This window comes from Emydura macquarii, unplaced genomic scaffold, assembly GCF_026122565.2.
Source record: "Emydura macquarii macquarii isolate MOO-44397 ecotype Brisbane River unplaced genomic scaffold, CSIRO-AGI_Emac_v2 contig_2292, whole genome shotgun sequence".
In the NCBI taxonomy this organism is placed as follows: Eukaryota; Metazoa; Chordata; order Testudines; family Chelidae; genus Emydura; species Emydura macquarii.
In genome coordinates this window covers 3,300,550-3,313,223 of record NW_027132429.1, presented here as the reverse complement: position 1 = coordinate 3,313,223, position 12,674 = coordinate 3,300,550, and the positions used below count along the sequence as shown (strand labels likewise).

At 60.5% G+C, this 12,674-nt stretch overlaps 1 protein-coding gene across 2 annotated transcripts in view; it reads right to left on the bottom strand.

Moving 5' to 3' along the window:
- Window positions 1–3,642, bottom strand: part of DNMT1 (DNA methyltransferase 1) — a 32,395-nt gene extending 28,753 nt beyond the window's left edge. Inside the window, exon 1 of one of the 2 annotated variants that reach the window (XM_067560633.1) lies at window positions 3,624–3,642. Coding sequence is in view for 1 of the 2 variants with exons in the window: in XM_067560632.1 (XP_067416733.1) it covers window positions 3,470–3,528 (59 nt within the window). In the remaining variant the exon portion in view is untranslated. Of the gene's footprint in view, window positions 1–3,469; window positions 3,532–3,623 lie in introns of those variants that run through there. The other variant, XM_067560632.1, reaches the window with a different exon arrangement.
- Between the last annotated feature and the right edge of the window lie 9,032 nt (window positions 3,643–12,674).

Below are 12,674 nucleotides of genomic sequence, written 5' to 3'. Positions count from 1 at the left end.
TGAGTGGATGTTTTCAGAGAACTGTCCACGACTCCAAGATCTCTTCCCTGAGTGGGAACAGCTAATTTAGACCCCATCATTTTCTATGTATTTTTACACTTCACTTGCCGGAGTCTATGCTCCTTTCTGTTTTCCTCAGTAGGATTTCATGTCCACCTTTTAAAGGATGCCTTCTTGCCTCTAACTGCTTCTTTAACTTTCTTGTTTAGCCACGGTGGCACTTTTTTGTTCCCCTGACTTGTTTTTAATTTGGGGTGTACATTTACATTGAGCCTCTATTATGATGTCTTTAAACAGTTTCCATGCAGCTTGCGGGGGTTTCACTTTTGGCACTGCACCTTTTCATTTGTTTAATTCACTTCCTCATTTTGTTACCTGGTGCTGGCACACACCCGGCAGAAAACGCTCGTGTTCAGGGGCAAGACTCTATTAACACAGACCTGCGGCATTTGTCCCTGGCTCTGGTCACGTTCTGGGGCGGGGTCCCACCATAACAAGCCAAGCCGGTCTTTACTGACACTGCAGCCAGTTTGTGTTCCTGACTTTGCCTCACTTGCACCAACAGCAAGCTTTCGGTGACACATGCAGCCCAGCGCCCTCAGGACACTGGTTTAGCTTCAGCCCCCACCCACAGCCTGTTTTATGGCATGGTTTTCTTTAAGCTCCAGGGACTGTTATTAGAACATGAGTAACTCGGTGCCTGTTGGTTTCTCTCAGGGCCTGCTCCATGGTCTGAGCGCTGCAGCTAAGAAATGCTGTGAAGCCAGCTGGCTGTTGGTCCCACTACCGCACCCTGTGCCCCACACAGCAGCATGCAAATGGAAGGCATCGTCAGCACACAGGCTTGGCCATGGCCATGCCAAGCAGCAGTACCAGGAATCAAAGCCCTGCATTCCCCACCTCCCCAGCAGAGCCTCAATACGCAACAATACTGGGGCATTATTCCTCCGGCTTCTCGTATCAGCAGGAAACTGAGCAACTAGCCCTGCTCCGTTAATCAGGGAGAGCGGAGTACCAGACCATTTGCACCAGACCATTAGGTAAACAGAGGAAAGTAGCTTCAGGCTGCCTACCATCCATCTTTCTAGTTAAGGAGGGTTTGACCCCCAACATTTCCTCTCCCTTCCCACGGATGTGTCGGAAAATTGTCCCCAATCTCGATAGGAAAGGCCGTTTCCAGAGTTGCACAACGATACTCCGGGGCTAAATGAAGCTCTAGGCAGCACATGTTTAACCAGAAGAGTCACAACCGGGATAGAGCAGTTGAGGAACAATTCACTGAGGGCACCTGGATCACTATGCGGTCTGCAGAGAGTCTAGAGAGGTCGCTTACAGCCAGATCCTGCCGGCGAAGCAACAAGACCAGCCTGCGCAGTCCTCTCAACGGTCTCCTCTTCTCCGAAGAGCAAGGCACCACTAGAACAAGGTGGTGAGGGGGAGACAGAAGCCGAGTGGCACGGACAATAGCAGTGAGGGAGCTGGGTTAAATTCGCACAGGAAGTGCACACACGCCATGTGCCATACACAATCACACACACACACACACACCCGGGCCTCACTGCAGAGGAAAACACACGCGCGTTATGTTCTTGCAGACAGGAGGTCAGGCTGCAAAGCAGCTAGACGTGAAATTAAGAAGGAAACAGATTCTCGTTTGGGCAGCCACCGTTGATGTTCACTGCACATCCCTGGCCTGGCCTGCTAACGAGAACCCCGTGGCCCCCCCATTCCGCAATCAGACTGGCACAGGAGCAGGGGTGGATCCCTCTGCAGGTCTGGGGCCTGAGGGTGACCCGGGGAAGCAGAGGCATGAGCACACAAGGGGCCCGCGAGAATTACAGAGGATCTGACCAGTGTCGAGAGAAGTTGTTTGTTTATTTTAAACCCAGTCCTCCGATCTGCCCCCAGACCAGAACACCCCCCCCCCCCGCCCCCAGCCCATGTTTCCAAAGGGGAAAACAGAGTCTCTGCTCTCAGGAAGTAACAACCTGCAGTTCCTAACCACTCGGCCCCCGTCACACTGGTTTGGTGGGGTGGGGAGAGGGAACATTTCCTGGATTCGTCTTGATTCCCTCTCCTCTCCCCCCAACAGCCTGGGGACATAAAACGGGCTGTCCTGGGCCTCCAACACAAGAGAGCCAACAGACGGGTCAACCTCTGCCCTGCCCTGCCGGGCTGTAGCCGACAGGAAACCCTTTCCTGGCCCCAAGGCGCTGCCCCACATGTCAGACCCTCCTTCCCCGGCCGGCCGTTGAATCGGGGTCATGCCAAGACAAAGGCTGGGGTGGCAAGACTTGGAGAGTTGGCTGCAGGCGGGCGCATTTCCTCAGGGAGACCGGCCTGCGGACTGGCCATGCCAGAGCGGCGGGAAGCCGCAGGGCTGGCGTGGAAGGCAGCCGAGCCGGGAGGCGCGGGAACGCAGAGTGTCCCGTGGCACTTTGTTGGCAGAGAGGGATGGGATGGGATGGGATGGGACGGGACGGGCACTCGCGGGCCACGCGCGATGATCCTCTAGTCTGACCTCCTGCACTGCACTGCACAGCCCAGCCCAGCCCGCCCGTGGGCCGCCCGCAGACCGGATGCCGGGCGCTCCTTCACTTCCTGTCCTAAACCGCAGCGTGCCGGAGAGACAAAGCCGAGCAGCCGGCCTGGATACAGAGCTGGGGGCTGACCCCTTCCCCGGCCCACCCACAGGGCTCCGGGGCTGCCCCGCCAGTAACGCCCGCGACTCCCCGAAATAGGGTCCCACGTGCCCCCTGCCCCCGCCAGCCCCGGGGGCAAACGGCAGGGCCCCCCTTCCCCAGGGCCTGGGCTGGGGGGTCAGAGCCCAGCCTGCGGGGGGGCGAACCCAGGGGGGAGAAGGGGGGCCATGCAGGGGGCCTGGACCGGGGGGTCCTGCCCCATGCGGGACGGACGGGGGGGGACGAGGGGACCCGGACCGGGGGGGCCGGATACGGGGAGGGCCCATGCGGACCAGACAGTGGGCGGAGATGGGGAGGCCCTGCCCGTGCCCCTGCCCCATGCGGGGTCCGGACACGGGGGGGGGGCCGGGTACGGGGGGGCCACAGGCGGGCCGGACGGGGGGACGAGGGGACCCGGACCGGGGGGCCGGATACGGGGGGGCCTATGCGGACCGGACAGGGGGCGGAGATGGGGGGGCCCTGCCCGTGCCCCTGCCCCATGCGGGGTCCGGGTACGGGGGGGCCACACGCGGGCCGGACGGGGGGGAACGAGGGGAGCCTCGGACCGGGGGCCCTGCCCCTACCCCACGCGGGCTGCGCCGGGGGTGCCGGGTACGGGGGGGCGGACACGCGGGGGCCCTGCGGGCTGCGGGGGGGCCGGACACGGGGGGGCCGGGTACGGGGGGGCCCTGCCCCACGCGGGCTGCAGGGGGGGGGCCGGGTACGGGGGGGGCGGACACGGGGGGGCCCTGCCCCACGGGCGCCGGCCCGGCCCCCCCGCTACTCACCGCCTGCGCAGCTCGGCGGGGAGCGGGGCCGGGGGCAGCGGGGCGGCCCGGGCCGGCATCGGGTCGGGGGCGGCGGGCGGGAGCCGAGGGGCCGGGAGCCGATTTCGCGCGGAAACCAGGCACGGGGGGGGAGGGGGGAGGGGGCGGAACAGACCATGCGGGAGGGGGTCGGATTGTACCATCCCAGCGGGGGTCGGGAGTACGGACGGAGAGGAAAAAGCGGGGCCGTACCATCTACGGGGGAGGGATGTGGGAGAAACCATCCGGCAGAGGAGCAGGGGTTTGGCAGGGACTCGGCAGCACCAGAGAGCGCGGGAAGGAGGATGGGATATACCATTGTTCACCTGGGGCAGGGGGGTGGAAATGACTGGAGGGATGTGCCATCTTCGAGGTGAGATCGGATGCACCGCACGAACCCAATGGGGGTGGGGGGGGCGAGCTGTACCATCTTCACAGAAAAGGAGAGGTGGGATGTAACGGGCACCCAGGGAAGGGCGGGGGGAGGGAGTAACAGATGGGATGTCCTGTGTTCCTCATTGGGAGTGGGGATGGGAAGTACCATGTTCAGAAGGGGAGGGTGTGACATAGGAGGTACCATCCTTGAGGCAGGGGCTATATGGACCGTAGGTCGGGCTCTGTGCCAGAGCAGAGACGGTTGGGATGTATTGTACCCGTCAAATTTGAGAGAGTGGGAGGTACCAAGAGCACCTAGGGCAGAGGGGTGACAGTTGGGATGTACCATTCTCACGGGGGATGGAATGTGCCATGTGCATCTAGGGCAAAGGGGGAGCTGGGATGTACCATCCTAAGGGAGGCCAGGCGGGATGTACCAAATGTACCCAGAGCAGGGGACATTTGGGCCATACCATTCTCATAGGGAAGGGAATGCGCATGCACCTAGAGCTGATGGGGGGATGGTACCGTTTTCCCAGGGCCTTGGGCATTAAGGACACCCAGACAGACAGGGCTCTTTGTGGGGGCTCCATTTCTGGGGTCCTGGCTTGAGACACCTCGAGGGGCCCAGCCCCAGCTTCCCTAGGGGCCTCGGCTGGGGCGGGTGTGACCTCTGGAACCAGGCCCCTCCTCCATGCACCCAGAACTGGAGACTTCAGCTGCAAGACAGATGTACAGGATCCTGTGCCCCCGTCATGGCCCTGCCACTGGGCAACAGCACCTCCGCCCCCTGCCACACGCCCAGACGCAGCGTCAGACACACACGCACAGACACACACACACAGTCAAACACGTGCGCACACAGACAGAGACAATACACACGTGTACACACGCACAGTCAAACACGTGCACACACAGACAGAGACAATACACACATGTACACACACTCACGTGCACATACGTACTCATTCCCACAAGCCTGTGAAACCATAGCAGATTTCTGGGGCCAGGGTGGAATTCCCCAACCCCTCAGCGCCTTGTTACCACGGCCTCAGCCCTAGGGGTCCCCAAACACTCGAGCCATCAAGTAAATAGCAGACCCAGCACCAAATCCCTTCCTCCCCAAGTGCGCCCCTAGGAGTGAAGCTGGCGGCCGGGCTGATCTCCCACGCAGCAGGCCCAGCAGGGTCTATTTTTATCTCAAGGCCGTAGCACAGAACCACCCCCGCGGCCGCCGGCCAAGGGCATGAGCCAGCTGCAAACACAAGCCCCAGCCCTGGCCCTCCACTTGGCGCTGGCCTGGTGGCTGGCTTTGGCTGCAGGGCAGAGGCATTCCTGCGGTGCCTGCTGTGTTTAGACTAGGGAGCATCCTGGGACGAGTCTGCGCCGCAGGGAGGCAAGGGTCACAGCCAGGGCCGGTTACATCTGCTTTGTTCTGAGGCCTACACTGGGATGGAAGTGCGGCCTAGGCACAACCTTCCCAAGGTTACCCAGCATGGGCCCCAGTCTCAGTGACACTCAGGCCAGAGCAGCATGATGGGGGCACACCCCCTGAAGAGTCCCCCCAGCATGGCCGGTGAGGAGCTGGCATAAAGGGCCTGCTCCCAGCCTCTGGTGTAGGCACTGAATGAGGGGCATGGCCCGAGCACACTGTTCTATGGCCATTCTCTGCTTCCCAAGGACCGTCGGGGGCAGAGTGTGAGTTAGGGCAGTCCTGAGGCTGCTCTAACTGACACTGAGGTCAGGCAGGGCCCGAATACAGGGAGTACCAAAGTGCCTCAGTGCCCCTGCATCGCTGCCCAACTAATAAGCACTTTAACTGGATTTGCAGAAACAAATGTTTCAGAAGGGCAGAGGTCAGGAAACGCCAGTCTGTTGACAGGAAAACATCCACAGGTGGGGAAGACCCACTTAAAGGCAAAATATGACTGGGACAGGAGGTTTATCTGTTGGTGGGAATAAAAGGAACTATCAGAAACCTCTAGCATATAACCCAGCTGAATGCACCTGAGTGTTGTATAAATAGGATTGTGGGGGCAGTTTGCCAGGGGCCAGGCGTGGAGCTGGGGAGGGGCTGGAGGGGTGTGCGTCTAGGAAGAGCCCCTGCGAGGAGCGGAGCAGAAAAATGCTGAGTGACGGCAGGGATCTGCCGCTTCACGGCTAGAGCATTTCTGGGCTTGAACCTGGGGTGAAGGAAAGGGCCTGGCTCCCCTACGCAACCGCTGTGCCAGCAGCAGGCGGGGTGAGCTGCTGCCCCTCCAGGATGGCCACCTGGCCAGGCTGTCCCAGGATCGTCCTTTTGATGTGGTCGCTGGCCTGAGAAATTCGCCCTGGTGCTCCACACACACAGCAGGTTGGACAAGTATATGGGCCTCAGGATCATCCTGGCTGGCCCATGTCCTTTGCACCTGGGAGGTGTCAGCCCTGCAGCCGGCCATGGTGGGAGGCGTAGAACCCAGAGAGGACTGATTTGGACCTGCCTGGAGCTGGGAAAGCCCCTGATCTACCTGAGCCCTGGGACAGGCCGGCTGTAGGACTCGGAGCCCCGAGACACAGAGCCCTGGACCCTCTCACCACTCGGTGGGGGGAAGAAACAGGAAGAGCAAGTCTCACCCCAGACAAACCTGAGCTGTGGGGGGCATGTGCATGAAACCCACCCGCTGCAGTTGCCAGGGGTGTGCGAAGTTTGCACAAGTAAAGGGCATTGGTGCCGTGCTGTCTGGCAGGCAGCAGGGGGTGCTCCACCACCATTCACTAGCAAGTGAAAACAAGGAGAGTCCCGTAGCACTTTAAAGACTAACAAATTTAATTTCTGCAGGCATTTTTGTTAGTCTTTACAGTGCTAGAGGACTCTGGTTGTCTGTGCTGTGTACAGACTAACACGGCTACCCCTCTGGAACTAGCAAGTGAGTTTCTGCTGCAAAGACCTGGCACCCCAGCCCTGTCCTTAGAGTGCCAGGCGCCAGCCCCATGCAGGGATGGCCTGACCACGCCTGCTCCTGGCCCAGCGGAGCTGCCGCCTGTGAGGCTGTCGCTCCACAGCATCATCAGTTTCTCCTGCAGGCGTCTCCGTCTTGAGCTGAGCTCCAGTTGGGCTTCAGGCCCATCTAGCCCAGTGTCCTGCCTCTAGTGGGGCAGCACCGCCTGCTTCTGAGCAAGGTGCATGACGCCCTGCAGGAGGCAGCCAGGGGATAACCTCCCCCTGGGAGAGGTTCCCTCCTGAACCCCAATAGCTAGAGGTTGGTTCATGCACTGGAGCATGTCCTGGTCTCTGGGAGATGCCTTCAGACCAAGTTCCTGCTGCCCTCTGGAGGGGCTTTTTTTTTTGCACACGAGTCAAGGTTTTGCCCTCCGTGGCACTCTGCACTGTTTGGCGGCTGTGCTCCACCCCAGATGTGGCCAGGGCTCCGTGGCGCTGAGCATATGCAGGGCATGATCTTCATCCGCTGCCCCGTGAGCCGTCCTCTCCTGCCCCACAAACAGCCCCGCTGGCTTCAGGGAGTTATTACTGACCTGAGCACAGGCTGCTTTGCGGAGAGCGGCTATTCATCCGGATTGCTGCTGCTCGCCCCTCCCCAGAATCCGGGGACTAAGGATTGTATCTCAGTGAGCTCAAGGGTCCCTCACTCCACCGTCCATAAAGGGTTAATAAAAGAGGACTAGTGGTCTTAGCAAGGGGCGATGTGCTGGTTATATCCCGCGCTGGACTCCCGTGGGGCGGCTAGCCTGTCACGGAAGGGGCATGGCTGGAATTTTGAGGGGCGCGGGGTGTATCCGCTGCCAAGTTATAGCCTAGCAGGTGACACAATATAGCTCGATTGTAGGCGGCTTTGGACACAGCCCACGTGACTTTCTCATAAGCGAGCGAGGCAAATGGGGGCTGGAGGGAGTGACTCTGGGAAGGGGGCACAACTGGCTGAGAAGCCCTTCTCAAAGTGTAGTTATCAACGGGTCGCTGTCAAACCGGGGGGGGGGGGAGAAGAGATCCAGCGGGGGCCAGTCCTGGGTCCGCTACTATTCAGTATTTGCATTAATGATGCAGATTAGAACCGCGTGGATGACGTGAAGCCACGAGGGGTTGCAAGCACTTTGGAGGACAGGATTAGAATTCAAAATGACCTTGGCAAATTGGGCTGAGTTCAACCAGATGGAAATCAGTAAAGTGCAAAGTCCTACACGGAGGAAGGAAAAACCAAATGCAGAACTACAAAACGAGGCATGCCTGGCGAGGCGGTGGCACTGCTGAAAAGGAACTGGGAGCGATAGTGGCTCACAACTGAATAGGAGTCAGCAGTGCGATACAATGGCTAAACTGGCTGATATCAGCTGGGCTGGCTTCCCAGGAGAGGAGTCTGCAAGACACAGGAGGTAACTGCCCCGCCCCGCTCGGCGCTGGGGAGGCCGCAGCTGGAGTCCTGTGTCCAGTTCTGGGGCCGTGCTTTTGGAAACATGGGGACAAACTGGAGAGTCCAGAGGAGAGCAACAAAAAGGCTCAAAGGGTCAGAAACCCGACCTAGGAGGCCAGGTCACCCACCCTGGGCAGTCTAGAGAAACCTGGCGACAGGCTTCAGCTAGGCTGGGCTGTTCTAGAGAGGATGGCGCTGGATCCTTCTCCAAGGCCACTGGAGGAAGGCCAAGAAGCAACGGGCTTCCTCGGCGCTGGGGAGGTTTCGGCTCGATGCTAGAGAGAACTTTCTAATGGGCCGGGCAGTTCCGCTTCAGAACAGGCTCCCAGGGAATCCCCGTCATGGGAGGGATTAAGACCAGGCCAGCCAAACGTCTGTTGGGCTGGGCTAGCTATGATTGAGCCTGCCTCAGTGCAAGGCGCCGGGTCCCTTCCTGGAGCTGTCACACCCTCCCCAGCCGTCCAGGTGAGCAGCGCGCTCGCAGCAGCGATGAGGAATTTCCCACCAGAACCGTTGGGTAAGTGGGCCTGGTGGACCAACTGGGGTAGCGGAAAAGGCCAGGATGGAGGCAGCCGGAAGGCAGTAAAGTACGGGCCGTGTCTAATGAGCAGGGGGTGAATTTCAGGATGATCCCACAGGCCAGAGTGAAGCAACACAAAGGACAAATTGCTGGCACACAGGGGCTTTAACGTATGTGCAGGGCCCCGGCTATTGTCTGCTCCCCAGGGGCAGAGTGTAAGTTAGAGCAGCCCGGAGGCTGCTCCGACACCAGACTACAGGGCGCACACAGGTAGTTCAAGCCACCTCTCCCCGGGGTGACTCAGCCCCAGGCTTGGTGCTGCGACCGGGATGAATTTGACCCCTCGAGGTCACCTTGGAGCAGCCTTTCCCACAGGAGTCCCAGAACTTCCTGCTTCCCTGGGGCGCGCCGCTGAGCCTTTCTCAGGCTGTTCTGGGCATTCTGCTCCGTGCCCTGGCCGGATCCAGGAAGCCCAGAGGAAGAAAGCAAGAAGCTAGCACCCAGGGTCTGCTGCAAACCTCCCTGGTCCTCTTCCCCGCCCATCCTCCCATCTGCCCTTCAGACAGCTGGTCCCTCGCCCAGCCCCCTCCCTTTGCCTTGCATTCAGCTGGTTTCTCTCTTGTTAGTTGCCGCCTGCTGTTGGCTCCTGGGTTCAATAAAGCAAAGGCCATGCTCAAGGACCATCCCGTCGTGCAGGCAGCAGGTCTGAGAGTGTCTTGCCCGCAGAGTCGGGGTCCTGGCACTTTGGGGCGACTCTCCAGGCTCCCAATGAGCTTCACCCTCGCAGGGCCCGATTTCCACCCCCTTCTGAAATCAAGGCGCCTTGAAGCCATCACCAGCTGAGCACCCCATGAGCAGGGGCTGGCCAGGGCTCCTGGGAGCCTCTTGGCAGGTCAGTTAAAATGCAGCTGTTAAACATTGACCAGGCTCCGCAGATGAGTGGCCAGTGCTGGAATGTCTGTTAATTTCCTGGAGCTGTGTGCTGGCGGCAGTGGGAGGAGTGGGGGTGGGGGAGACTGGGGGGGGGTGTTGTTTAAATTGGGACATGGGAGGGGGGGGGGGCAGGGCGAGAGTTGCATTTCAAAGGCCTGTAGGAACTATTAAGCTAGGGCCAGACGCCTGAGATGCGCTGTGACAAAGCAAGAAACCCCGACCACTTCCCTCTCTGGGCGCAGCAGAAGCCGGCAGGCGGGAAGAGATTGCTTTGCACACGGTGATGGTGACTTTCTCGGATGTGGTTGGTGATGCAGGGGTCACGGCTGTTTGTCTGGGCCCACACACCCGGCAGCACTGATTTCAGAGGGTCAGAAGCAAGAATAACAATGCCAGGACAGCGCCAGGCAGCACCTAACTCCAGGGCTTGGAGCTGGGCCCTCGGGGTTCCTGCAACGTCACTTTCTGCGGGTACTAAAGCGGGGCCCAGAGGGCCGTGGCTCTCAGAGGAGCTGGAAGGCCAGATGTACAACGGTAAAGAGACAGATAGGAGCCTGGGGGGGGGGGGGGTTACAAAATAACCTAGGTGAGTTAGGCACCTGAATACCACTGAGGCTCTGGCACGAGGTGGGTCTCTGCATTGTTAGGTGTGGAAAAACCCTAAGGAAACCAGAGACCGAAATTCACCGACCCCTCACTTCCTCTGCTAACCCCAGCCTGAACTTTTACTACAGTGAAGCAAGAGCCTCAGCTGGGTTTCAGCGCAGAGCCGGGGGGTCGGGGGGGTTCACTGTCGGAAATGGAACTCAGCGCTCACAGAAATGGCCCCGTCCCCCTGCTCTGCGGAGCTGGCCAGAGAGTCCAGCAAAAGGAGCCGATCCCTGGCCTAGTGGGACGCCCGGCTGTTCCCTTTCCTCCTTGTACGTGCCCAGTGTGCGCTGGGCCCCGTGAGTGAAACCCCCAAACCCGGCCGCCCATTTCCTGGGCAATGAGGGGCCGAAAGCCGCCCTGGAGGACAGGCCGCAGGTCGAGTGTAAACAGGTCTAGGAAGCTGGCTTCCATCTTACAAACCGTATTAAATACTCATAGTGGGTTTAAATTGCTGAACGCTTTAACCGCGTCAGACGCAAAGCCACACGCCGGAGCCTGCAGCCAGGCGGCAGCACGGAGTGCAATCGATCCAGCCAGTTTCACTATCTGTCTCACAAGGCATCTTCACTCCTCCTCCTCGCCCTGGTGCAAGACGTGATGCATAGCACAGCCCCAGAGAGCGGGATGGATAAATCACACCCGCAGAAACCCTCGCGGGCAGCTCACCACGCTCTGTCACCTCGTCTCCGGGCTTTGCCATTGCCGAGGCCGTTGGCCTTCGCCAGACAGTGTAGTGGGGAGCACCACAAGGGCTGCCCATGGAGGGACCCTAGTGAGGGAAACGGGGCCCAAGGCTCCCATTGCGAGCCGCAAACAAAACCCTGATCTGCCAAAGCACCTGGCTCCTGCCCCCCGATTCCCTCAGCCCCCGGCGGAGTGCTGCGCAGCGGTGCTTTGCCGACCCCTGGTGACAATTCTGGCCCAGGCTCAGGACGGGCCCCGCGCAGTGCAGTGTGTCGAAGCCTGGGGTTCGCTCCCCTCCCCCCGCTGATGGTTATCTCGGCTGTATCCTCTGCACAGCCAGGCAGGATGCTGGCTCAGCAGCCTCTGAAGATGCAGCCACTTGCACAAGGTGTTATCTTGATCGAGGTGCTCATCACAGGGCCCCGCTGCACAGCTGCTGTTGCTGGGGAAGCTCCTCCGAAGAGGTGTCAGTGGCTAGCCGCCACCACAGATAAAAGCTCCAGGGGCCCAGTTCTCATCTGCTGTGAATCAGCAACGGGGCCGCACGGGCAGGCGCGGACGGGCCCCCAGTGCTGTGCGAGAAGGTGAACAGCCTAGACTGGCCTGGGAGTCGCTAGTCCTACCTCTCCCGTGGCCCTATCCCTGCCCGGGCTTGTGTCCCCTCCCACCCTTCATTCGTGTACGCGGGGAGCTCTTTGGAACAGGGCACGACTCTCATTGAGTCCAGGCAGTGCCCGGCCCAGCGTGGGTCCCGACCCCAACCAGGACACGAATCCTCCGGCCTTTCCCTGACTTGGGTGGGTTACGGTTGGCTCTCCACTAGCAGGGGGGAACATCCTTTTGCCCACACATTCAGCAGCCGACTAGACAGAGGCAGGGGGCTGCTGGGGCACAAAGGTGCACATTGCCCAGAGGAGTCCGCCCCAGCTGGCTGGCCGTGGAACGCCTGCCACAGGCCCCGGCCGTCAGGGCTGGGACCCAGCAGCTAAGCCCCAGCTCCCTGGCTGGAGCAGGCAGAGCCCGTCTGGCCTGAAGTGAGACCAGCCCGGGCCTAGTCCTCCTCTGACAAAGGCCGGCAGCTGCCCTGGGGACTTTGCTGGCGGATGCAGGGCCTGGGGGTGTTTATTTAATCTTCAGCGCCAGGAGGCTGAGAGCAGCCGAGACCCAAACCCCAAAGAAAAACATTCCCAGGGCCGCAGGCGGGGCCAGCAGCGGCTGGCCCTCAGGACATCCTGCACCGGCAAGCAGGCCATGGCCCGAGCTGGCCACAGAAACCACGTGTATAAAGCAAGGACGCATCCTCAGGAGGGGCGGCTTCTCTCGCTGTGCTCTTGGCTCTGTGCCACCCCCCATGGCCAGGCTGACATCCACCTGCCTGCCCCCCTTCCTCTTCTCACCCAGAACAGGGAACCAGGTGTGGGGCCCGAGCCGGGGTGGGGGGAAGGGGGCCGGCTGGGTTCCACAGCTGCAGGGACTCTCTTGAAAGCCGCTTGCTTCCGGTTCACTCCGAAAGGTGGCCACGAGCAGTGCCAAGGCTGGCGAGCGAGCGGAGCGAGGAAACGAAAGCAGCAGCAGGGGAAGCTGCAGCTCCAGCCCCTGCAGACCCAGCTGGCAGCCA